The 26,641-nt window shown below is 39.4% G+C and overlaps 4 protein-coding genes across 9 annotated transcripts; 3 read left to right on the top strand and 1 right to left on the bottom strand.

Moving 5' to 3' along the window:
• On the bottom strand, positions 1-10,581 carry maff (v-maf avian musculoaponeurotic fibrosarcoma oncogene homolog F). Its single transcript, XM_077551273.1, has 3 exons — positions 10,432-10,581; positions 5,393-5,487; positions 1-3,140 (listed from the first exon to the last, which is right to left on the bottom strand). The coding sequence occupies exons 2-3, from the start codon at positions 5,423-5,425 to the stop codon at positions 2,697-2,699; spliced, it is 477 nt and encodes a 158-aa protein (XP_077407399.1). The 5' UTR covers positions 5,426-5,487; positions 10,432-10,581; the 3' UTR covers positions 1-2,696.
• dmc1 (DNA meiotic recombinase 1) lies at positions 10,485-18,224 on the top strand. 6 transcript variants are annotated; one of them, XM_077551268.1, is made up of 14 exons: positions 10,485-10,627; positions 14,676-14,756; positions 14,926-14,970; positions 15,066-15,212; positions 15,304-15,371; positions 15,472-15,524; positions 15,725-15,766; positions 15,860-15,932; positions 16,045-16,136; positions 16,835-16,908; positions 16,994-17,108; positions 17,532-17,592; positions 17,676-17,792; positions 17,885-18,224. In XM_077551268.1, the coding sequence occupies exons 1-14, from the start codon at positions 10,607-10,609 to the stop codon at positions 17,952-17,954; spliced, it is 1,059 nt and encodes a 352-aa protein (XP_077407394.1). In that variant the 5' UTR covers positions 10,485-10,606; the 3' UTR covers positions 17,955-18,224. The 6 variants fall into 6 exon arrangements, with proteins under 6 accessions (XP_077407394.1, XP_077407393.1, XP_077407397.1 ...); XM_077551267.1 differs by having other exon boundaries at positions 15,289-15,371; XM_077551270.1 differs by lacking the exon at positions 10,485-10,627 and adding an exon at positions 14,384-14,439 and having other exon boundaries at positions 15,289-15,371.
• Positions 12,047-13,829, top strand: tomm22 (translocase of outer mitochondrial membrane 22 homolog (yeast)). The gene is made up of 4 exons (XM_077551275.1): positions 12,047-12,378; positions 12,676-12,794; positions 12,886-13,003; positions 13,224-13,829. The coding sequence occupies exons 1-4, from the start codon at positions 12,286-12,288 to the stop codon at positions 13,296-13,298; spliced, it is 405 nt and encodes a 134-aa protein (XP_077407401.1). The 5' UTR covers positions 12,047-12,285; the 3' UTR covers positions 13,299-13,829.
• A 111-nt stretch (positions 18,225-18,335) lies between the features above and the next one.
• Positions 18,336-26,502, top strand: gspt1 (G1 to S phase transition 1). Its single transcript, XM_077551262.1, has 14 exons — positions 18,336-18,716; positions 18,955-18,999; positions 19,518-19,781; positions 19,872-19,905; positions 20,022-20,099; positions 22,872-23,052; positions 23,135-23,289; positions 23,415-23,555; positions 23,690-23,783; positions 24,937-25,017; positions 25,115-25,288; positions 25,380-25,469; positions 25,588-25,756; positions 25,832-26,502. Exons 1-14 carry the CDS (start codon positions 18,521-18,523, stop codon positions 25,882-25,884), a joined length of 1,755 nt encoding a protein of 584 aa, XP_077407388.1. The 5' UTR covers positions 18,336-18,520; the 3' UTR covers positions 25,885-26,502.
• The last annotated feature ends 139 nt before the right edge of the window (positions 26,503-26,641 follow it).

Raw genomic sequence — 26,641 nt, 5'->3', positions numbered from 1 at the left:
CACATTTTATGTACAATATGTACAACATTTATTATAATTAATATATAAAATAGATGATGTACTTCAATTTTCACAATAGAAAAAGTACAATAAATACAAAGACCATTTTTGTTTTGCAAGTATCACAAAACGTCCAGCACAATTTGACAAGAGGTGAGACATTGGAAATATAGATAAATGCTTTTTTTTTTAAACCACAAATATTCATATAGCTAAATATAAGCTTCGTATATTTGAATTATTTTTCAACACAAATCTAATTGTGTCACGACGTCTGCTCATGAACTAACATAATAATTATGACTCAACTCCTTGCAGGTTTTTCAAGTGAATACGCTTGACACCTTCGTTTCCTTGTCTTTTCTTTTCCACTTTCTTTTTCCATCATTCATCAATCTGACCTGGCATTTCCTCATCTTCTCTTCCGCTATCGCTTTCTGCTCAGCCTTTCTCATTCCCCCCACATTAATAACATAAAAAATAAACAAAGAAGAATAATATCCCTCCAAGAATCCACTATGGCAAGCAGTGGCGGCAAATTCAGGTCAAGAAAATAAAAACCCTGCTACCGTTTGGCTTTAGCTATTGATGCTAGTTAGCTAGCTAGCTAGCTAGCTCCCAGCTCTAGCTAGCTCTAGCTAGCTAGCTCCCAGCTCTAGCTAGCTAGCTCCCAGCTCTAGCTAGCGAGCTAGCTAGCTCGCTAGAGCTAGCTCCCAGCTCTAGCTAGCTAGCACCTGGGGCTAAAGCAAAACGATGGCAGGCTTTTTACTTTCCGGACCTGGATTTACCGCCTCTGATGGCAAGAACACACGTGCACGAATCATCACACAGCAATATGGCCGTCGCCTTTTGAGCATATTTCTACATAGCTAATAATTCAACATTTCGTGAAGTAGGAATCGTTGTCACACAAATACAATTAGACATGAAAATACCCCCCCCCCCCCCGACTATGGAAGTACTGAAAACAAACATAACATCACAGCACTCAGTTAGCTTGTCTTGTCAAAATATCTACTTTTTAAATACAAATAAAATATAGAATATATCTCTGATAAATGTCACTCAACACTTGCGTCTCGACGGCACGTACAAACGTTACAAATAAGAACACGGAAAGAGGAATGTGTGCGGAGTGAGTCGCCGCGTCTTCAGCTAAACGATGACCAACGATGATGTAGCGAACGTGTAGCAGAATCACAGTAGGAACCGTAGGACAAATAAAGTTGTGTGCTATTTTAGCCAGGACAAAAAAAATGTGATGGACGGTCAGCAGGTTCGGTTTGATACCTCCCACAAGCACTGAAGGCACCGTGTTGGTGTACAAACCCTGAACATCAGTCATCCTCCAGCAGGAGTTCCGAATATAATGACCCCCCCCCGTAACAATTTCAACACATATTACGGGATACTTAAGCCTCCCACGACCCTGTTGTGCCATTGAGGGTAGCGATAGGCCGCAAACAAAACAAGCTGGAATGCAGAAGTTTGTAGAACTGTGGGGGAAACTTGACTATGAAGTTTTGGTGTGTGTGGGGTTTTTTTTTTTTTTGGGTCACGCTCCCAAAAAGCAGAAGCGGAGAAAGCTCCGCCCTTTCGGTGGCATAACAGTGACACAGTCGGGTTGTGATTAAGCTGTCAACAGTAAGTCATGGATGTGGGATGCATTGCTATTAGCTAATGTACAGTACAATGGAAACGTTTTATGACCATGTTGCTTGTTTCGAAGTTTCTTCTTCCACGTGTGGAATTAAGCGGAATTTAAAATAGAGTTGAGAATATATTTTCGCACAGTGGTTCTTAACCGTGATCCTTTCATACTTTGTCGAGCAAAAAAGAATGTGCAATAGGAATTCACATGCAAAACGTAACATATGGCGTTCCACAGGGTTCAATTCCGGGGCCTCTGTTGTTTTCATTGTATCTGCATAATTCTGTTAATCCTTGAATTAAAAAAAAAAAAGTTTCAAAAAAGTAACTTTATTTTCCAATAAAGAGCAAAAAAATGCCATTTAATTTTCCAATAAAAAAAAGTTTCCATTTTGCAGCAATTAGCATTAGAATAAAGCTAATTTTCATCATTATTCACAAATCTGTTGTAAAACATTGGGAGGAAGAGCTTTTTGCAACATAGCCCTGGTTGAGCTTTTATACTCTGCTGGCCGTTTTTGTAATAACTATCATTGCTTCAAGCATTCTCTTCAGTTCAGAGGCTGCTTCTGTATGCTCTAGCATTAAAAAAAAAAGTATAAATACGTATTTGGGAGCGTGGTAATATTTAAAATAGAACATATTTATACGTTTTTGGGAGCAAATGAGTTATGGAAATAATGGATAAATTCCACTGAAAACAATTTTTTATCATTTCAAAAAGAGTGTTACGGATGTGCCATCAACTCATTCACTGCCAATGACGGTCATAGACGTCAAAGTTCCGTTTTAACTCGTCCGTGGTCTGACGAGACTTTTGCACAGTACTGTACATTAGAAGTGCTAAGAAAAGAAATAATGAGCAAGCACTTACTGAGAAGTAGCTCAGCTGGTCCTTGATGATGTCATACGCTAATGACTCCTGCGTGCGGGCGTAGCACTGATGTTTCGTATTATCCTACCAATATTGTGTTCCATTGTGTGTACGTGTACGCGTGTGTGTGTCCAACACAGCCCCCAACCCCCCCTCAGTTAGTTTACAGAGCCTAGGAAGACTCGTGGCCTCTCTGCGGCGGAGGTTGCGCCGGACTCTTGACGATGGTGATGACGGAGGCGGTGTTAAGGCGCGGCGCGGTGGCCAGCAGGTTCCCCCCGCCGGCCTCCAGACCCCTGGCGAACCTCTGCAACGCGGCCAGGCGCGCGCCCAAGCCCTCCAGCTCTTTCCTCATGCCGGCGTTCTCCGCCCCCAGCCGGTCCACCTCCCTCTGGAGCTCCATCTTCTGCTGCTCCAGGGCTTCGCGCTGGGACACCCGCTTGACCCGACAGCTGGCGGCGTAGCCCCGGTTCTTCAAGGTGCGCCGGCGCTGCTTCAGCTTCTGGATCTCCTCGCGGGACATGCCGCGAAGGTGGAGGTTGAGCTCCCGCACCGTCAGCGACATGAGCTCGCTGTCGGACAGGAAGGGCACGTTCTCGCCGCATTCCTGCTTCACCTGAGTGAGAAGGAAGGGTGGTGACAGAAGAGGCGTTTCTTCAGTGTGGGTAGTTTTGACCAATCGTTGATCACAATCAAGTGCTAGTTGAGCTTTTTCGCCTAATTTGGGTTACTTTTATCATCAACGTTTTAAGTGTACACAACAGTCTAGAAAAGAAATGAATGGCCCAGTCTTTTGTAGTAGTTATTCCCCCGCATATTTGTGGCTCGGCATTTGTGAATTTGCGTATTCATTGGTTATTTTGGGAGGAACTGATCATCCCTTATTTGCTGGTTAACTTACTGTTTATTGTGCTCAGGCCAAAAGCCATTTCTGTTTTTTTTTAATGTTGCTTAGTTGCCAAAGAACTCTGTAGAAGTGAGGACAAAAGTAAAAACAAAACTTTTAAAAAAAGGGCTTTGGCGTTATCTTGTGGCATCTATAGGCAGTTACAAAACTATCTAGGGTTGTACAGGTGATGTTAGGTGACCTCGGCACAATATTTTGTTGTTTTTTAGCGTTAAGAGTGCTTGAAATGGGAAGCCAAGTAAAAATGTTCTATGCGACGCCACAAGTATAAACACGGTGTTGTGACTTAATATTGTGTTTGTGGAATATGAGTTAAGCAGTAAATTCCAACAGTTTTTGCTATCTCTGGGGGGCGGCTATTTTCCTGTGATGTCATTTTCAGTCGACACGCGACAGTAAAAAGCAAAATGGCCGCCCCCTAAAATGCATCAAAACAGGTGGATTCTGTGGAACATGAATTAAGCAGCAAAATCCACCTGTTTTGATCCATTTCAGGGGCGGCCATTTTCCTGTGATGTCATTTTCAGTCGACAGTTAGAAGCAAAATGGCCGCCCCCTGAGATGGACCAAAATAAGAGGATTTTGTGGAAAATGAATTAAGCGGCAAAATCCACCTTTTTTTAATCCATTTCAAAGGGCGGCCATTTTCCTGTGATGTCATTTTCAGCCGACAGTTAGAAGCAAAATGGCCGCCCCCTGAGATGGATCAAAACAAGTGGATTTTGTGGAAAGTGAATTAAGCAGCAAAATCCACCTTTTTTAATTAATTTCAAAGGGCGGCCATTTTCCTGTGATGTCATTTTCAGTCGACAGTTAGAGGCAAAATGGCCGCCCCCTGAGGTGGATCACAACAGGTGGATTATACTGCTTAATTCGTATTCCACAAACATTTTTAGATGATAAACAGGGTTTGACTCATTTTTAGCATTTAGAGTGTCTTATTTGAAAGGCAATTATTATTATTTATATTGTTATTTTTTTTAGTATAGCTTGTATAGTTCCGTAGTGCGCTACTTACACTAATAATGGGGCTAAAATATCTGCTTTTTTTCACATTACAACATAAGACAAATAATAAAAGTCACCCCACCAACTGCCAAAAAATTGGCAAAAAATGGGTTGATTTAAAAAAAATTACACCAAAAAACAAAGCTCCCTGAAAAAAAAATATTCAGAAACACAGGGGGATTTTTTTTTTATATAGTTTAAATTTAAACAAATACTAAAGGACAAAATATTGGAAAATGGTCAAATGTTTTTCCTGTAATTCATACCTTAATTGTTGTAAGTATTAAAGAGGTTATTTTAGTCATTATCTGCTTTTTTTTTAAATCAGCTGATTACTTGGTTGTTTTAACTCATTCACTGCCATTGACGGTTATAGACGTCAAAAATTCATTTGAACTATTTCTAGTAGTTTAACTTTTTTTTTCACTTTTGTTGACAAGAGTATGAAAACCTAGATTTTTTTTAAATTGTACATTAGAACAGATATAAAATTAGTGATTAATCATGAGTTAACTAGTGAAGTCATGCGATTAATTACGATAAAAAATTGTAATCGCCTGACACCCCTAATTTTTAATAATCGTTCTTTTTTTCTTTTTTTTATCATGTCAGGTTTAAATTTTTGATTGTAATTAACTGCATGACTTCAATAGTTAACTCATGATTAATCACAAATTTGTATATCTGTTCTAAATGTACACTATTTTTTTTCTAGGTTTTCATACTCTTGTTAACAAAAATGGAAAAAAAATTCAAACTAATAGAACTAGTTCAAATGAATTTTTGACGTCTATAGCCGTCAATGGCAGTGAATGAGTTAATTTTATTCTGTATCAGGATGGATATCGGCCTCCAAAAAATCCAAATAGGTTAGGCCCTTATTAAAAACTCTGACTATTGTGTAAATGACTCAACTGAATGCGTTCCCACTGTTTCTTGCTTGTGCGTGTTACCTTCAGGGCTTTGCTGTTTCTCTCTGTCGTCATGATCCCACTCTCCTCGGGTTTCCCCCCGCCCCCGACAACCAGTCAGCACAGATTCAGACACTCTGAAAAGAGACAAACAAGATTCTGATTATCTTTTTTTTTTTTTAAAGGTAGGCGGTCACATGCGAGTCAGTACATCACGCCGTTTTGGTTCTGCTGGCCTGACATTTACGTCCGCTCACAAGACCGCCGGTCATGCAAGGCAGAAGAAAAGGAGAAGCCGCACATCTCTCATTCTCTCCACGCACGCGCTCTTGTCTAATTCCCTGGTTTGATATCAGAGGGAGTTTTTGTGTGTGTGAAAGTGACAGGCCCCGCTGTCTGTTGGTTGACGTGGTAAAGAGGAAGTTACAAAGGCATTTGGCATTGTGCTTGCTCAAAGCAGGTGTCCTAAGCAACACTTCCTCCTGCCAACCGTCCCAGGCTTTCTTCTTTCTTTTTTTTGCCTGCTACTACACAAAAAGGCAATTTTAGTGTGATACATTTTAAATCAAAATCGGCATGGGATTTAATGCAGCTTGTAACTGTGCTACAAAATATATTATACTCACCAAAGCATCTGATTGTAAAATTAAATTTAACAATATGGACTACGACTAGTAGTCGTGTGTTGCTGGTTGTTTCGTGACCAACCAACCAGAGGATCGGAAAAATTCTGATGTCATAAAGGGCTGACTGGCCTTGTGAGGACAAATCTCATTTGACCCAAAAAATAATAATAAATACCACATGCATGTTAAGCCTAAAGAAATGCTCCGAAAAGTTTTCATGGACCAAATAGTACAATTTTATTAAATTTGAGAAGGTTGAACTATTTCACATTATAGACGTATATCGGTGTTTGACTTCTATTCACACCACACCGTATGGCTTGGAAGAGAATTTATGACTGTTTACAGGGCATGATGGTGGCTTAGTGGTACACTTCACTTAGGTGTAAAACTCTTCTTCATGAATTATGTATGGTTGTATTATACTGCCCCCTTGTGGCACAATATCAATGGGCATTGCAGGATGAACCATAAAGTACAACACAGATGAATGTAAAGAGCAAATTAAAGAAGTAGTAAATCAACAAGAAGCCATAGTGTGATGCAAGAGTTAGGAAACAAAATGAAAAATAGCACAACATGCTAAACTAGAAGATTGCCGCGGAAATTTTGAATGGGACTGTTGACTCGTGACAGCATTAGGGATGCCTACGGACAATAATCTGGGATACGTAATGCTTTGTCCAATCAGGCCGCCGAATTGGAGACGTCTACAGATGAGAATCCGGGGTGTACCTAATGTTTTGGCCAATATGGCCGCCCCATTGGAGACGTCTACAGATGAGAATGCAGGGTGTACCTAATGTTTTGGTCAATATTCCCGCCTCATTGTAGACATCTACAGATGAGAATCCGGGGTGTACCTAATGTTTTGGCCAATAAGGCCGCCCCATTGGAGGCGTCTACAGATGACATTCCGGGGTGTACCTATTAGTTTGGCCAATATGGACGCCTAACTGGAGATGTCTACAGATGAGAATCCGGGGTGTACCTATTGTTTTGGCCAATAAGGCCACCCCATTGGAGGCGTCTACAGATGACATTCTGGGGTGTACCTATTGTTTTGGCCAATATGGCCGCCTAACTGGAGATGTCTACAGATGAGAATCCGGGGTGTACCTATTGTTTTGGCCAATATGGCCGCCTAACTGGAGATGTCTACAGATGAGAATCCGGGGTGTACCTAATGTTTTGGCCAATAAGGCCGCCCCATTGGAGGCGTCTACAGATGACATTCCGGGGTGTACCTATTGTTTTGGCCAATATGGCCGCCTAACTGGAGATGTCTACAGATGAGAATCCGGGGTGTACCTAATGTTTTGGCCAATAAGGCCGCCCCATTGGAGGCGTCTACAGATGACATTCTGGGGTGTACCTATTGTTTTGGCCAATATGGCCGCCCCATTGGAAGCATCAACAGACAAGATATGGTGTGTACCTAATGTTGTGACCACTGTTAGTGGTACCGCTTTGTACAAATGCTACACTTTGTTGCTTTAACGTGAATAAAATAAGCTGAACTCAAACTAAGCGTGGACGTTTGTGTAACACAAAACTTCTGCTTACATTAGCAGAAGTGCTTGTTTAACATTGCGGCGTCTTTGAGCAGCTCCATTTAGAAACATTATCGTCATATCTAACATTTGTTCACAGAGGCGGTGTGTGACTTCCTACATTCCTCTTAAGGTCAGTTGTGTGAGTGGGTTGGGTGTGGGTGTGGGTGGGGGCGGGGGGTGAGGGGTGAGGGCCTGCAGTGTATGTCAGGTCACGATGACTTGAACTAGCGGTTTTATGTTGGGCTCAAAAAAGCCCGCAGGCTCATAGTGGCGACAGTGTCTGCTGCATAGCGACAATGCTTTCTTCCATTGTGTGGACAGGATTTTTTTTATTTTATTTTTGGCTCTCATGTTAAGCTGAGAAGGAAGTGTGCTGGGTGTGAAAGAATTGTCATTGCACACTTCCTGGTTGATGTTGACCTTCCGTTATTTAACTCAAAGCAACTTCGATCCTCCTGAACGATTAATATGTTTTTAATTGTGTAGCTAAATAAAGAACACACTTTCTACTAATGTACTTTGTTCAGTCAGAAAGAGTCTTTATAATAATAATAAAAAACACATCGTAAAAGCACTTGATGACTTGGGGCTGAGCATCTGACAGTTCCTGCCCAAGAAGAGCATCAGAGTACAATCGCTCTTGTGTGGTATTGCTTAACTCACTCACTGCCATTGTCGGCTCTAAACGTCCAAAATGTATTTAAGCTATTTCTATTTAACTTTTTTTTTCACTTTTGCCTTTTTTATTGTATATTTAGAACAGATATAACATTTGTGATTAATCGTGAGTTAACTCGTGAAGTCATGCAATTAATTACGATTGAAATTTTAAGCAACTGTACATTTCTGACTGACGCCCCAAATTTTTAATAATCTTTTTTTTCACTGCCATTAACGGCTATAAACGTAAAAAAAAATCATTTTAACTATTTCTAGTAGTTTAACATTTTTCCCACTTTTGTTAACAAGAGTATGAAAACCTAGAATTTTTTAAATTGTTTTTAGAACTACATACAATTTGAGATTAATCGTCAGTTAGCTAGTGAAGTCACGAGATTAATTACAATTTTAAAAAATTAATCGCTTGTTGCCCCTAATTTTTAATAATCTTTTCTTTTTTTAATTAATTCACTGCCACTAAATTATTTTTGACTATTTTACATTTTTTGTTTGTTTTTATTGTACATTTAGAACAGATATAACATTTGTGATTTATCGTGAGTTCCGATTAAAAATGTAATCGCCTGTTGCCTCTACTTTTTAATAAACTTTTTTTTTTAATAAATTCATGGCAGTGAATAAGATTATTGTGTGGTATTGCTTGATTGTTGTTTAGTTGTTTTTTTAATCACTAAACAATAGCAAATATACAACAAACATTTAATAATAAAAAATAATTAGGAAAATAGTTGTAATACACTTTAATGCAAAATAACCTTTTATCCGATTAATCAATTAAAAAAAATATTAAGTAGTGACAGCCCTCGATAATAGTTTGATTCGGTTATTATTATTTATTATTACATTATTGAAATTGTGGTACATATTTTAGCAAAGGATTATGGAAGGTGACTGACATGATTTGCTTTTTGAGGGCCATATAACATAATGTGATGGGCCAGATCTGGCCCCCGGGCCTTGAGTTTGACACATGTGCTCTAGTGGGATTCGTAGTTTGGTTATCTAAATTTTTAACCCCATTCCATTTGTCGCTTCTTGGTAATGCAATAGGTTCTGATAAATAAACTTCTCCAAAAAATGCCACCCTCTCAAGAAAAGGCCAATGAAACCAAATCTGATATGCAGACTCAGCAAAACCACAGGATGGAAGGCAGAAATTTATGAACACATGGGCAGGGTCGGCTCAAGGGTTGTCGCTATGGAGGTGTAGTCTACACTATTCATCTGCTTTTATTATATATTACATTATAAATAGACCTTATGAACAGGTTAGGTTATGACACTTTCACTTTCTTTTTTGAAAAACAGCTCTCAGCTCATTTTGCGTTTAACAGAAATGACCTATTGTTGTTCGGTGTCAATTTAGACCACATTCCGGCCAGAAATGTCATTAGAGGCAGAAAGTTAATTAGATCCCTTTTCCTCAACTGTGATGTCGGTTTACAACGTGAGGTATGAAACAGTTACAATATGAAAAAGACAACGCTGCAATTTTGCATACAGTTATTGGAATTCCCCTAAAAGTGTGGGGCGTGAAGTGGCCGCAAACGCGTCGGCGTCCCAACCGCCGGTGGCCAAAGCGTCGTTTCGTAAAGTCACGGTGATTCAGCAATACGCCATTCGCACCCGCTAAAAGCCAAACCGGCTAGGGCCAGTCAAAAATCCAAGCAAAACTAGCCTCCGTTGCTATATTTGTCCCAAGACTACAGGATATCCGCGTATATGCTCGGCTAAAAATACTACCTAAGAAGGTCTGCTGCGTTTTACATGTAAGCTTACCAAACCCGAGATCAACAAGTGAACGCAACGCCGCCACGCAACAGCGACAATTGCGTAAAACGTCAAAAATGCCAACTGGTATTATGGTAAACGACTAAATCATATTTCCATTGTCATATCCTATATATGGCAGATGAGCTGGTCATTTTTAGGGTAAAGCTGTGGTAAACAAGCCCAGCGGCTGCATTCGACATCCATTTTAGCATGACTATAAAAAATGTGTTGTTATTATTACATGTGTTTAAACGCGTAGTTACACCCAAAACGAAAATCCAATTTCTAAGGAAAATAGCCCGATTTAATATGACTATTTTTATTATTAACAGGGGATACACAATCATCCACGCCGTTGTGATCATGCTAGTAATTCGAGCTGTTAGCATCATTAGCATCAGCGGTGTCGGCTACGAGAGATTAAAGTAAACAGCTGCCCACTCACTTGTCCTTGGCTTATTTGGCGAATTCCCGATTGTTACTGTTCCTCCGCTGTTGCGTTCTTGTTGTTACCGACTCGCATACACCTCTCCGGCGGCGTCGTACTTCCGAAATGTGACGATTTCACCGCTGGCTCGAAGCGACTATGGCGACAAAATGTCAGTCCGCCTTTTCCCGGAATGACTTCGCTGCTCTCTGAGGTGGGATTCTTTCATTCATAAAAAAAAAAAAAACAAGCGACAATGACGTCAGGGCTAAAGAATGAGGGCGGAGTTACGTCCGCCCCCGCCGCGTACTCCGGGAGGATGTAAACAAGGAATCCCTGCGTCCCTCTTGCTACTCCCAGCGACAGCCTCCCATAAAAACAACATGAATGAAAAAAAACACTTCCTATTTGCAAAAACAGGGAAAGTCAAACATGCTATCATTTGGACAAGTGTTTAAGTAAATGTTGAGTAACGTGTAAGTTAATATATTACAGATTGTTTATCGTTTTGGTCATGTTTGTCACATGTCGTGGACAGATATAGGCCACATTCGTATACGGTAAAATAAATATATATATATATATATATATATATATATATATATATATATATATTATTAGTATTATTTTCAAACAACAAATTCACAGTACAGCACTTAATTATGTTGCGCTTTATAATTCAGCACTTCAAGACTATAATTTGATGACACAGCACTTTGTATTTTGTACTCTGTGTTTGTATGTTGCTTTATGTCATTTTAACTTTGTCGTGTAGTTTTATTTTGGGGGGACTATAGATGGAAACTAGCACAGTGCTAACTGCTAAATCTCGTGCAGCCATCTTTTAAATTTTACTGCACATTGTCCTTTAAATAAACTTTTTTTTAAGTTAAATGTATGCGTGTTTAATGTAAGGCCAGCAGGCCATACACGGCCTACTCTGAGCATTGACATTATTAATTAATAAGAGTCCTGTAATGTTTGTTACAGTAATTTTGCAGATTTTCTCTAAAATTGTTTAATTAAAATGTTGTCTTTTGAAATATAATTTAATAATTGGTTCATTGATTTATTGTAAATATATACTTTAAAAAGCATTTGTTATTTTGTAAATATTGAAATAAGAAGCATTAAAATATATATTTTTACATTGTTTATTTAACTAATTTAAAATGTAAAATAAAATATTAAAATATTTTTATTCTACTCATATTTTCCATTAATATTTAATAGTAAATTTACGATGGGCGATTACCGATACCATACATTTGTACTTGTGACGGTGGCTAATACCAGAATCACCCGTCCGCTCGTGGTCGTTCATAAAGTTCATAAAATAAAGTAAATGCACCAGTAGTAAAATAGGACATTTACATATTTATTTAGCCTACAATGTGACATATTCATAAACTGTGCCTTGTTCAGAGTACTGATTACACTCACTCTTTAAATGTCAACCAAGTTTGAAGTTTAAACGTGTTTTTTGGATCCATGCTCATCCAATGTTCCCAGAAGAGAACTTGGTAAGCGAAAACAAGTTATTTTTGGTCAGTTCAAAACAAAGTCAGTGGTTGCATTAAGAAACCCAAACGCTAGAGAGCGCTACTTAATTTACGCAAAGTACCAAATGACCCCTGTCAGTCGACGTCACTTGACCCCGACGTTCCTACGCGCATGCGTTACGCCGGTGACCTCAGACTTGCATTGATGCACGCGTGCTAGCATTAGCAGGGTTTTTTTTAGGAGCAACTTGGCAGTTGTTTAAAATACTGTAATTTAGCAATAGACATCGTTGCATTGTCTGTCCATCTTAATTGTCTTGTGCGCTGCTTGACCGACGAGACATTCTCGCAGCGGGACAGAAGCGAAGTCATGGCCGGAATCGAGGAGCTTTCCCCGGCTGCGGGCCCGGTGGCTACCCGGCCCCCTGAGGACGAAATTGACGACGACGAGGACGACGATGATGTTAGTTCCCTAAACATGTTTAATTTGTTGTCTATTAAACATCAAGTTGTATTTATTTGTTTAGTGTTTTTTAGCTAAAACAGCAGTAACGCTGTAGTAAACCTAGCAAGCTAGCTTGCTACTTAAGGAGACTCAGCCGGTTAGATAAGTAAGCGTTACCGGCACATTTAATCCCAGTAAATTGATACAGACTTTAATTGTCATTCAATTAAGGAGCATTTATTTGTTCTGCTTGTCATTATACGTCAGTGGCATAGTTGGATAAACGATGGCTCAGTTGATGTGTTTTTGTTTTAGTTGGATGAGACCCTGGTGGAGAGGTTGTGGGGCCTGACAGAGATGTTTCCAGACACAGTTCGCACAGCTGCTGAATTCTCAGCACAGTGCTCGGTCTCACTGGCCAAGAAGTTTTACAGGTAAAGGTACATTTGCTAATTGGTCTATCTTCGTATCCGTCATTCAATTTCACATTTAAATTTGGACACTTCTCATCTTGTCTCATTGTAGTTTTTCTCGCTCGGCCCTCTGGGTGGGAACGACTTCCTTCATGATCCTGGTGTTGCCTGTGGTGTTTGAGACGGAGCGGCTACAGCTGGAGCAGCAGCAGTTACAGCAGCAGAGACAGGTGATTTGCTTATTGTAACAACTGTGTCCATTTCAACATGACAACAAAATGGCTGAAAAAAGATTGAGAACCATTGCATTAGATCATTTGAGGTTATTAACAGTTTTCAGCACCAAAGTAGCCGTATTATAACAATTATTCCCATTCAATAAATAAAAAAAAAATCTAGATTTGGATTATCACCTCATATGCGATTACCATACCAAACTTTTCTCCCCAGATCCTGTTGGGGCCCAACACCGGAATGTCTGGTGGGATGCCAGGCATGATGCCGGCAGTCCCGGGAAAGATCTGAGGAACATGCGTGGCCCACTTCAAGCCTGAGATCTGCTGCCACAATAATGCTGGGCTGGTGGCCGCAAGGGGAGACAGAGCGACCGCGAAGAAACGCAAAGAACTGCTTTAACAACAAGAAGAGGCTTGAGCTTCTTTTTCACCAGTCATGCAACCTTTCGGTCACTCCATCACTCTTGGCTCGTACCATCCAATGCTTAGAAGACGTCTTAGCATGTCTGTCTCACTGTCTCTCCTTCAACATCACACAGAGACTGATTTTCAGGGGCACCTCCTCCCATCTTTTTTTCTTTTAATATATGTAAAAATAAGTATATCATCCTGGGAAAAAAAAGTTTGTCTGCTTTTTGTCTTCTAAAATGGATGTTTTCTGAATCATTCCTCCACTTGTTAGTGTAGGATATGTTTAAGTTCAGAGTGACACTGTAAGAGTCATGTGATAAGTGATATTACATTCAATATTTGTTTGATATTACATTCAATATTTGTTTATAGGAAATAAACATCTCTCTGAAGCTTCTGTTGAGCTCAATGAGGCTCTCGTGTGTGTGTGTGTGTTGCATTTTTGTCACAGTTCAACTGAATCTTGTTATTGAAAGATCATATAGGAACCGGGTCAGTGTGTTGCTAGAAATTTCAGTTACAGGTAATGTTAATTGGCATTTAATACAAATTGCCTAGTCTTTAAGTTTTCACTAAGCAAGCTTGTGTAGCTGTTCGAAAGCACTAAAATACAAAAATATTTGTTACGGGTACGTTAACTATAATTAGCAACAACTATGAATTGAGTTATCAAAAAAGCACAATCATTGTAGCTAAGATTATGTATTGTTCACCATACGTGTCTATTTTTACAGTACTTTTTGAGTAATAATGGGCATACCATTACTACAATCAAATCTAGTCTACTACTAGTACTGTCTATAATAACATACAAGTAGTTTATTCCACAATTTGAAAAACATGCGGATGCTTTAACAGAAACTCAATCTGTCCCTACACTTGAACTCACCATTTGTTGTTTTCGGTGGCTCAACTAGTTATTAAGAGGGCGAAAATCCCATTTCACTTGAAACTATCATGACCAAGACTCCTTCCCGCCACTGACTTGACGGACGCGAAGCTTCACCAGGACTGAGAAGGTGTCCTACTTGTTCAAACTTAATACATTCATTCTCAGCTGCGTAAAACAGTTACTGTACATATACTGTTTTACATTTCTAACATATACAGTACTTACTAGTAACACTTAGTTCGTTGTTAGACTTTGAAATACTGTACCAGCACTGTTATTAGCTAATTTCTGGATATTAGCTTACCTCGGCTAAAGCTAGTTATGCTATGTTGGCTAACATGAAATTTCCCCGAATTCTCACAGGGTTGTGACCACGTAGCATTCACAATGAAAGTCTCAGAGGATCAAGTTGTTGAAGACAATGCTTCCTTTCAAGATGAGGAGGTAAAAAACAATTTCACTTTTCAAGCTTTTTGACTTGGCTAATCAAAAAACAGCACTACATGAGCTAATGTTATCTATAGAAGCCATGTCCTTAATTTCCTTCGCATAACAAATGAACATTCTGTCAAAGAAAACCAGTCCAACATTCACTTTGACTTCCAACAAACAGGATTCCTTTTTCCAAGACATTGACCTTCTCCAAAAGCATGGGATAGTAAGTTACTACAATTAATTCAAATTTGATCACTAAACCAATGTCTAAATTGGAAACCTTTTCCTCTAACCTCCTCTTCTCATTTGCCACCACAGAATATGGCAGACATCAAAAAGCTCAAGACTGTGGGCATCTGCACTGTTAAAGGAATCCAAATGACAACTCGCAAGGCTCTGTGCAACATTAAGGGGTTGTCAGAAGCAAAAGTGGAAAAAATCAAGGAGGCCGCTGGGAAAATGCTGGTAAAAATCACTAGTTAATATGTCATACACTATTGGTGTGATTTTTCAACTTTTTAGATCATTCTTGTCCTCATAGAATGTTGGTTTCCAGACTGCCTTTGAGTACAGTGCCAAGAGGAAGCACGTTTTCCACATCACAACTGGGAGTCAGGAGTTTGAGTTAAGATGTTACTTTGTATTGTATTGAGTTGTAACTTAATCAAGCAAATATGTTTGGCATGGGAATTGGGTCACAAACTTGCTATTTGTGGTTTTGCAGTAAACTGTTGGGTGGAGGAATGGAGAGTATGGCTATCACAGAAGCCTTTGGAGGTGACATATTGTCCTTTTATATATACATAAATATATATATATTCAAAATCGATTCGGCTGCATATTGAATCGGTACGAGAATTGTGTGACTGTAATATTGCGATATATTGCCGAATCGATTTTTTTAAACACCCCTAATATATATATATATATATATATATATTTATGTACTGTGGTTAAAATGTGATATTATCCTGCAGAGTTTCGTACGGGAAAAACACAACTTTCCCACACACTCTGCGGTATGTCACATATAACAAAACAAAATTAAAAAAAAACATGGACACTATAGCAAGTAATACAGTCCATTCTCCACTATGTTGTTTTTGTCCCAGTCACTGCTCAGCTTCCAGGAGAAGATGGCTACTCAGGCGGGAAGGTCATCTTTATCGACACAGAGAACACTTTGTATCCTCGCGCTGATGAGACCATATTAACAGGAGCACAATTTTGTTCACGTTTTGTATGAGTGTGTTTCTTCCATCTCTTTTGTTTCTATTACCCTTCATGTCTATTGTAGTCGCCCAGATAGACTGAGAGACATTGCCGAGAGGTTTAATGTGGACCACGATGCCGTCCTTGACAACGTTCTTTATGCCAGGGCCTATACTAGTAAAAATATGCATCACAAATGCTGTACATGAAGAATATATATTTGAAGGAATTACTTTTGATGTTTGGAAATATTAACAATACATTTGTAATCTTAACTCATTCACTGCCATTAACGGTTATACCTCAAAAATTCATTTTAACTATTTTTATTAGTTTAAATTTGTTCCCCACTTTTGTTAAGAGTATGAAAACCTAGATTTCTTTTTGTATTAGAACAGATATAAAATTTGTGATTAATCGTGAGTTAACTAGCGAAGTCATGCAATTAATTATGATTTTTAAAAAATTAATCGCCTGACGCCCCTAATTTTAAGATGTTTTTCTTAAAAAAAAAGAAAAGATTATTTAAAAAATAAAATTATTAAAATTACTTAAAAAAAAAGAAGAAAAGATTATTAAAAATTAGAGGCGTCAGGCGATTACATTTTTTCGTAATTAATGGCATGACTTCACTAGTTAACTCACAATTAATCACAAATGTTATATCTGTTCTTAATGTAAAAAAAAAAATCTAGGTTTTCATACTCTTGTTAACAAAAATGGAAAAGAAATGTTAAACTAATATAAATAGTTCAAATGAATTTTCGACGACTATAACTGTCAATGGCACTGAATGAGTTAATTACAAGATTACAAGGCATGGGCACAAACATATAGGCAAGAATTAACAAGAGTCCTTTCTGCTGTTCCTTCAGGTGAACACCAGATGGAGTTATTGGACTTTGTAGCAGCTAAATTTCATGAGGAAGCTGGAGTGTTCAAGCTCCTGGTAAGGAAAACTTTCTTAATAAGTGATGGGTTTTATAATGTAATAACTTGAATAATAAAGTAGATATTTCTGGTGTGCTCTTTAGATTATTGACTCCATCATGGCTCTGTTCAGAGTTGACTTCTCGGGCAGAGGTGAGTTGGCAGAGAGGCAGCAGAAACTGGCTCAGATGCTCTCCAGGCTGCAGAAGATCTCTGAAGGTCTGAACCAGCACTGTGTAGCTTTCATAAACATCTGGATACTTACTAGTTTTTTTTTTTATCCGTATAGTTTTGTTTATACTTCCAAGGATGTTCCAACTATCTCGAGAAGGAATTTAAGGGCTGCACTGATTTTTTTTTTTTATGATAATAAAATATTGCAGATTTATCAGTATTGTAATGTGCCTGTCTTTGTCATAGCATTTCTTTCTTTCTTTTTAAATAGAAATTCAGCCAGAATATCACTATGTACCCCGCTTAAGATGTTAAAAATCGTTACGCAAGTACTATATTCGGTTTAAAATGTTTAAAATTGTTATGTGTGTTCTCCACTTAAAGCATCAAAATTACAGGTGTTTTGTGTACTGAATATTGTTTAGGTATAAAAATGATGTATATTAATATATATTTTTTCTTCCTTAGAGTACAATGTTGCTGTGTTTTTGACAAACCAAATGACTGCCGACCCTGGCGCAGGGATGACGTAAGGGATCACCTGTTTGCGCATTGTCATTTGGTAAAACACGTTTTGACGAAGCAGTTTTGGTTTCATTCCCCCCATTTTAGATTCCAAGCCGATCCGAAGAAGCCGATCGGCGGGCACATCCTGGCCCACGCTTCCACCACAAGGTTGAGCTTGAGGAAGGGACGCGCTGAGATGAGAATTGCCAAAATATTTGACAGGTGTGAATCACTTTTATAACAACGTCACAGATCATAACTTTTGATTCCACAGCATATGAATCATTTTCGGTTTTCTTGCTTTGTTTTTGCAGCCCAGATATGCCTGAGAATGAGGCTACTTTTGCCATCACAGCTGGAGGAATTGCTGATGCTAAAGAGTGAAACCTAAAAATAAATAATACATTGTTAGCACAGTTAGCTCTTACTGTTTAGTAACATCATTGTTTTTACTACTGTGTTAATTCAGTTGACATGACTTCCAAGGAGTTTCATATTTTTGTATTGCAATATAATATATATTAGCACATTTAGGGCTATTTAATAATTCTGTTGCATGTTTTCAAGTGTATTGTTTCCATTTGCACTGTTAGTAGCATGTGACCTATTTAATATTTGACACAATAAAATAGAGATGGTCTCTTTTAAATGTGATATGCTCTACACGTCCTACGTACAAATTCAAGGTACGTGGCTCAGCCCGTCGTAAAGAGAGGATCACTGCTAGCAGGGTGACCCCTAGCGGTGGCCGCAGGACACACATCGCCTCAACGCTACTCCTCGTCAGCTGCGCTCCATATGCTTGTCAAAGCAGCTAGCAATGGGAAGTTCACCAACGGCGCTGTCAAGTGTTTAAACCTATTGTTAACTAACCGACTTTTTAGCAGAACAGCACACATCTACCCGCTGTACCGGCACAGGAGAGCTCCTCAACTCTAGTCAAAGCAGCAATGGACCAGAGAGACACGGCTCCGGATTCGTGGGAGCTGGAAGAAGACGCCGAGGCCCCAGCCAGCTCGGCGGCTCTCCCGTGTGCCTTCGCCGCACTCAACGTCAACGCCAAGCCGTTTGTCCCCAACCTCAACGCCCCCGTGTTCGTGCCGACTTTTATTCAAAGCAACGTCGCTGGAATGCCTCATTCCGACGGTAAGTTTAGACGAAAGCTAGAAAACAATTTGGAACTTAGCCTAACTTGCTAACTATCTTGCTAACGCAGCTAAAGTTAGCCTGTTTCAAGTCGCGTACTTGCCAACACGTCGACTCCGTGTCGTCACTAGTTACAGCTCAGTCATGACTCAGTTGCCTACATTTACTAAAACGTGGCCACCATTATGCGATGAATACAAAATCTAATTATTATTTTATTGTTTTTCTTCCCTTTTAGGTACCCCTGATCCAGTTGGCAGCATGGAAGTGGCACAGACAGTCGGTATGCCGCCACAATGAATGACGCCACAATGAATGATTGTCGTCAGGTTATAAAAGCACATGTTGTTAACACTGGAGGTGTGTGGTCAAGTACCAGGGTAAGCTGCTAACTCGCAGCAATGTTTGAAACGTCAAACTAATCAGGAATGCCAGGAGGCTCTGTTCAAGTTTCACATAGAGAGCCTTATTTGGATTGCTGGCATTGGTGAACCACGAGCACTGGCCTTGTGTGAAAGTTATGATGCAACCTCACTGTTCCACGTCTGAAATAGACTTCCCATTGGATGGCGTTGCACGCCCAAGGCTGTAACTTTGAATTTTGAGTCAATTTCTGCCCAGCAAATTTGTCATTGCTTATACCAAGGGTGGGCAAAGAACCATAATCTTGCCCACTCAGGACCTAAATTATGTAGAACAGTATATCCCAGCCTTTATTGACTCAAAGCACATATTTTACAAAAACAGTTCCATTTCAAATCAAAAGTACAAACTAAGAATTTTCAGAAACTTTGCTTCTAGCTCCGATGGCGAACGGCAACTCAGAGGCAGACTTGGCAGCCAACGAAGAGACGTGGGAGCAGAACGATGAGCCGGGCGGAGATGGGGGAGGCGGCGGACAGAAGGACCCGGGGGCGGCGGGGGACTGTCAGCCCTACGCTAACAGCCAGGAGGAGATGATCATGGAGGAGGAAGAGGAGGAGATGCCCGTGCCTAAAGTGGCGCCTTCAATGCCGGACGCTCCCAAGAAAGAACATGTGAATGTTGTCTTCATCGGTCATGTGGGTGAGTAACCTTAGCTGCATCATCCTTGGTCTAAGATGACTTCAAAATGACAGTTTAATATTATAACCATCATTTTTATATGACCTGTAGATGCTGGAAAATCAACTATTGGTGGACAGATCATGTGAGTAAACCTTAAGTCTAATAAGTGTAATTATCACCTAGGTTCTCATTGGATGCATGTTGGAGTGGTGAAAAAGCAAATAATATTGTTTTTGTGTATGTGTGTCTTTCTCTTAGGTATTTAACTGGAATGGTGGAAAAACGAACTTTGGAAAAATATGAAAGGGAGGCAAAAGAAAAAAACAGAGAGACATGGTGAGCATGGCTTGGGTTCTCCTTTAAAAGTGTCCAATTCTAATTTAATGCTGATTTTAAAAAATAAAAATTTATGGGTCTATTATTTCCATGAACATTTTGAGTGACACACTAATTGATGACGTCAGGCAGGGTTTATATGATATGATGTGATACATTGTCCAGTTTATGGCGGTTGTGTTTTTTTGATACAGTTCTACATAACGTCACTGTTGGGCAGAATCCTTGTATCTACTGAGAACCTCAACTTTACAGGAAATCCAAAAAACGCCATCTCAAACTATTTATCGATTATCAAAATAATTATTTATTAATTTGGTAATCGATCAGTTGTTGATTAATCGTTGCACCTCCATTGCACACTCACATCAACACAACACCAACCCATTATCATGCTAATATTTTGCTAATTTCATTTGCTAATTTATGGGTTGAAATGGTGCTAACGTGGCACAAGATGTACTCCTCAGAATCTGTGCTCACGTCAAGACTACAACCGTACAAAAGCTTTCATCTGTCACAAAAGCAAATACCTGTGTATACGTCACTCTCCCCTCCCCAGCGCCTTTTCAAAAGTCCTAGGGCCATGAGTAACGCAATAAATACGAGTTGACTAACCCTGTAGTATGAATGAGGCAGACACACAAGACTTAGATCCAAACTGACAACCTTTCTTCTGCAATCAAGATGTATCTGACCTTACTATTTTCACTTGTAATAGTCAAAAAAATTATAATTATTAATCATTAGTTAATTAATAATTATAATTAATACAATTATAGTACTTTAGACATTTTAGCTTTTAAGCGCCACTTTCACCACTTTAAATTTGTTAAGTTGCATCTTAATTAGAGCTGTCAAACAATTAAATTTTTTATTCAGATTTATCACATTTTAGGATTTTGATTAATCACGATTAATCGCTTAACTCTTTGACTGCCAGACGTTTTCAGAAACGGGATGTTGCCAGTGCCAGCCGATTTAAGCATTTTGACTGATCTTTCAAGGTCCACAAAAAATGTTGTGTTTAGACTATGGAAACACACATACTACCAAATGAAAGATTGAACTCTCATCTTTCATCAGAAAAAAAAGTTTGTTTCTACCTTATTCCGTTCTTCAGTAATCAACAATAGAAAATGGTTAGTTTCACCCAAATGCTCTGTTTTGAAACAAAAAGCGGAGAAAAAGAGCTTTTTGTGAAACGATGTTATTTCATGCACTCTAGTGAATTCTACACTTCTTTTTGTCCATGAATGATGCCACAAACACCTAAATAGTGCTGTACTTCTGTAAAACGCTTTCACCAACAATGAAAAATTGTTTTTAGTTTGCAAAATACGTTTATTTCCATTCAACAGTGTAACAATTTGACAAAACAATTTCGCAAACTATTTACAAATGTGTGCAACTGTGGTACTATTTACAATTATGTGGATGTTTCAAATACAGTTTTTCTTTTTGTAACGCTCTCCTGCATGCAAGGAGAGGCAGCAGGATTTGCACAACAGATTACTTTCACTTTCGATTGTCGATTGGGAATAGCAAGTAGCAGACTGTACCCACTCCTCCGATGAATATGCATTGGACTCGGGGCACTCTTCGTCGTCGTCCGCCTGAGCGTGCTCCGCGTTTTCCGGTGTTAGCATCGCTAGCCCGTGAACCTTTTATGACGTCGTCATAGCCGCCGCGTCAGCGCTTCCAACTTCGGCGTCAACCTCGGAGTCACCATCATCATCATCGATGATGATCATCGTCGTCATCAATGTGCTCTTTAGCATTGGTCGATGCCTTTCGTCTTTGAAGAAAATTCCCAAGTGTGAGCTGCTTGCAACCGCCATTGTTCGCTTTAGCTCCGCCTCACGTCTTCTACTGCCGCGTCAACGCTTCCGACCTCAGTTACCATCATCGTCATCGATGATGATCATCGTCGTCATCAATGTGCTCTTTAGCGTTGGTCGATGCTTTTCGTCTTTGAAAAAAAATGCTCGAGCGTGAGCTGCTTGCAAACCGGTCGCCATTGTCCCCTCTAGCTCTGCCTCACGTCTTCTACTGACGCCTACCCAATCTTGTCAAAAGAGAGTCATCGCTGCCCTCTAGGGGCCAAAAATAGTCATTAGGCTCACTAGACCTGCTTGAAACTTTCACCACAGCTGGGCAAGGCTTTACTCCACCCGTTTCCAAAAAAAAAATGGGTGGACGTCTTTTAACGTCTTTGGCGCGCCTCCGTAGGTTTTTGCAGAACGTCATTTAACGTCTTTGGCAGTAAAAGAGTTAATTAAAAAAAAGCCAATTTTTTTTTGCCCACCAAATTTAAAGAGCACTTATTATGTGTTAATTTTTTCGACATTTAATATTATGAGGGCATCTTCAAAAAAATAATTACCCACTGCACACGCTCATCCTCCTCTCTAATCAGTTAATTACTTACATTATTTAAAATGGGGGGGGAGGGGAAATGACCCCAATAGTTTGACTTGAACAAATATTCTGAATATCATATGCAAAGATTTAATAAATGCTTTACTTTAATGCATGTAGTTATGTTTATTGCTCAAACTCAACCTGTACTACCTTTAACGTAACCTTCCGTTGTCAAGCTAAAGGATCATCTGCGCTCAAAATTAATAGTGTGATTAATCTGCGTTAATACGATATTTTTTTATGATAAATTAGTTGACAGCGCTAATGTAAATAACTGACTAGAAGTATCGATTTCAGCCTGACAGCGACCATAGGTACCTTTTTATTGACTGTTCATCGTGGCTGCAGGTACCTGTCGTGGGCTTTGGACACAAACCAGGAGGAGCGAGACAAAGGGAAGACAGTGGAGGTGGGCCGGGCATATTTTGAGACCGAGAAAAAACACTTCACAATCCTGGATGCTCCCGGACACAAGAGCTTTGTCCCAAACATGATCGGAGGAGCGTCACAAGCCGATCTGGCTGTCCTGGTGAGATGGACTGTTTGACATACAGATTTTCATGTCACAAAAAAGGATCTTTTATAAAGTAATTCTTCTCGATCTGTGTCAGGTGATCTCGGCCAGAAAGGGCGAGTTTGAGACGGGTTTTGAAAAAGGTGGACAGACTCGGGAACACGCCATGCTGGCTAAAACGGCCGGTGTCAAGCATCTCATTGTCCTGGTCAACAAGATGGATGACCCCACTGTCAACTGGAGCCTAGACAGGTGAGTGAACATGGCGTGGTTGTGCTTGTGATGACTTCTTGATGCAGAGGAAATGGACGCACGGCAGGGACTTTCCAAATGTAGCATTTCTACTGATTCTTCAGAGGTTTGCTATATACTCGCAGGTACGAAGAGTGTAAGGAGAAGCTGGTGCCATTTCTAAAGAAGGTTGGCTTCAACCCCAAAAAGGACATCTACTTTATGCCTTGCTCCGGACTCACAGGTGCCAACCTCAAGGAGCCCCTAGCTGATTGTCCTTGGTACACGTAAGTGGAACTGTTAGTGTGATGGCTGCAGTTATTCAACCTTTTTTTTTTTGCACATAAAAGGGACGACATGTTAGATGGACAGAATAGGAAGAGTTTCGTAAAGAGCCTTTTTCATGCTTTGTCTCCACCAGGGGTTTGCCATTTATTCCACACTTGGATAGTTTGCCAAACTTCACCAGATCCTTCCAGGGCCCAGTCAGACTACCCATCGTCGATAAGTACAAGGTGAGTAGGTCAACAAGCCAGAAACAGATCCGATTTGTTTCCAGCAAATGTGAGGCCAAAGTGACTGAATTTCTTCCTTCAAACATACACAAAGTATTGGAATCTGTGTGTTTGTGCTTTCCCGTTATTAACCGCCTCTGCTCCAAATTTGAAGTTTAATATGCATTCCCGGCGTACTGCTGGAGTACCTTGTGTTCATTTTTTATTTGCCTATCCCAGGGGCCTGCAACTTGTGACTCTGGGGCGACATTTGGCTCTTTAGCCCCTAGCTGGCTCACTGTGGATCTCTAAAAAAAAAAACAAAAAAAAAAACATTTTTTTATTTTTTAGATAAAATGTTATTTTAATTAATTAATGATTTCGATAATAATATTCCAAAAATGTTTAAGTCGTCAGAAAAAGAGACAAACGGTAGATGAACATGTTTTAAAATAAATTACCTAAAAAAAATTCAAAAAGTGGGCATAAAATGTCCAAAAAGTAAAAGTAGAAAATAACCATAAAATGTCTATGAAATTGCCCAAAAATGTCAGAGAATCGAATGTTAATGGCAGAAAAGAAAACATTCAAAAAGTAACTATAAAATGTCCAAAAACAAAAGATATCCTGAAAATTGTCCACAAAATGAAGGAAAGGCAGGAAAGAAAATATTCAAAAAGTAAACATAAAATATTCAAAAACAAAAAAATAAATCCCCCAAATTACCATAAAATATCCCCAAATTTTCCAAAAATGAAAAAAAAAAAAAAAAAAAGGATAGCAAATTTACTTTTTAATTTTTAATTCTGTTAATTTTAATTGCCATAAAATATCCCAAAAAGTCAGAAATTTAACAGAAAAGTCTAAAAATGTATGAAAAATCGTCCCCAAAAAAATCCAAAAACGGAAGATGAAAGGTAGATGAAAATTTATCTCATGGAGGCTTCATATTTTTCTGTTCTGGTGCAGCTCTAATTGGCTCTAGAGCCCTCAGTACATTAGAATGGCACACTATTTTGTTTATCACAATATTCAAATGTTTTGCGGCTCCAGACATATTTTTTGTCACTTATTTGGCCTACAATGGCTCTTTTCTCGTGAAGGTCGCTGACCCTTGTCCTAACCCATTTACAGAGTAACGTCATAGTAGATTGAACGCGTGTTTGTATTTTAGGACATGGGTACAGTCATTCTCGGGAAGCTGGAGTCCGGAACCATCAGCAAAGCCCAGCAGTTGGTCATGATGCCAAACAGGGTGAGAGATGTTCTCATTTTTATAGCATTGTCAGGCAAAAAAAAAAATTGTCAAAAAGGAATGATGTTAATTCAGTAATACAAACATGTATTTTCAGCACATAGTGGAAGTACTGAGCCTCCTAAGCGATGAGGTGGAGACTGATGACGCCGGTTCCGGAGAGAACCTGAAGATGAGGCTCAAGGGAATCGAGGAAGAAGAGATCCTGCCTGGCTTCATCTTGTGCAGCCCCGACAACCTTTGCCACACCGGACGCACCTTTGACGCTCAGGTGAGGTGACACATTTAATTGCAATTAGTTAAGTAGCATTTTTTTTTTTTTGTGGGGCGGGCTATTTATCAAATTACACTATTTATTTCAGATTGTCATCATTGAGCACAAATCAATCATTTGTCCTGGTTACAATGCAGTCCTCCACCTCCATACCTGCATCGAAGAGGTGCAAATCTCAGTGAGTTTCCACCCAGACTTCAACTGGAGCAAATGTTTTTGCCTTCTGCAATCTTAATTTGCGTTTTTTTAAAAAAAATTTTTTTAACATTTTGGTTTGATTTTCATCCTGACCGCAGGCCTTAATTTGCATGGTGGACAAGAAGACGGGAGAGAAAAGTAAAACACGGCCGCGCTTTGTTAAGCAGGACCAGGTTTGTATCGCCAGATTCCGGGCAGCGGGAGTCATCTGCATGGAGACTTTCAAGGACTTTCCTCAAATGGGGCGATTCACACTACGTGATGAAGGTAAGGACACTCCACTCAGTAATTCCGTGCCTTAAAAAAATGAAAATAAAACACACCTGTTTTTCTACCAACCAGGAAAAACCATCGCCATCGGAAAAGTGCTGAAGCTGGTGCCAGAAAAGGACTAAATGCAACAGTGGCCCAAGTTGTGTAATTCTTCTGCTCGCCACCAGAGGAGGAAATTATGCTGCTGGGGCCAACCACAACAGCTACGCTTCTCTTTCTACTAAACTATGCTAAAGAGAAGAACTTCCAACAAAGGAGCAAAGAGAGGAATGAATCGCGTCAAATGAAAAATAACAAGACTGGATCCGTTTTTATGATGAACAATCTAAAGTGAGAAACAGTGTCCAGCGTTCTCATATTGAGAGCTCTGCTATGCCACTAATGTAGCTACAGTACATGGCTGAATACGCTGTCGGCTAGCCACACCATTTGTTTTTACTGTGGAGATGGATGCAGTGTTACCAAGTCTGGGGAGAACAAAAATAAAAACGACAGAATGATTTTGTTCCCTACAAAAAAAAAAAAAAAAACTTCATGCAATTATAATTTGATGAGTGCATTTTCAGTTTTAAGAATGGGAGTATGAAGTCCCTTTGGACATTTTATTTGTTAGGTGTTGCCGTGCCAACAGTTTAGTCCCTCACGCAACTCCAATAAACCAAGGACGAACAAACATGCAATGTTGCATAACAAAGCCACATGAAAAAATAAATTAATCATGACGCTTGAGTAAAAAGGTTTTTTTTGGTCTTGTCTTTTTTTTTCTTTTTCTTTTTACATGCATTTCATGCGCTGACTGACCTTTATCAGTCTCCTCAATCAGGAACAAAAAAAGCATCAAGCTGAAGCATTTACTGTTATTACGTCACTAGTAATAAC

This window comes from Vanacampus margaritifer, chromosome 18 (genome assembly GCF_051991255.1).
Source record: "Vanacampus margaritifer isolate UIUO_Vmar chromosome 18, RoL_Vmar_1.0, whole genome shotgun sequence".
NCBI lineage: Eukaryota > Metazoa > Chordata > Actinopteri > Syngnathiformes > Syngnathidae > Vanacampus > Vanacampus margaritifer.
This window is presented reverse-complemented; position numbering and strand designations above follow the sequence as displayed.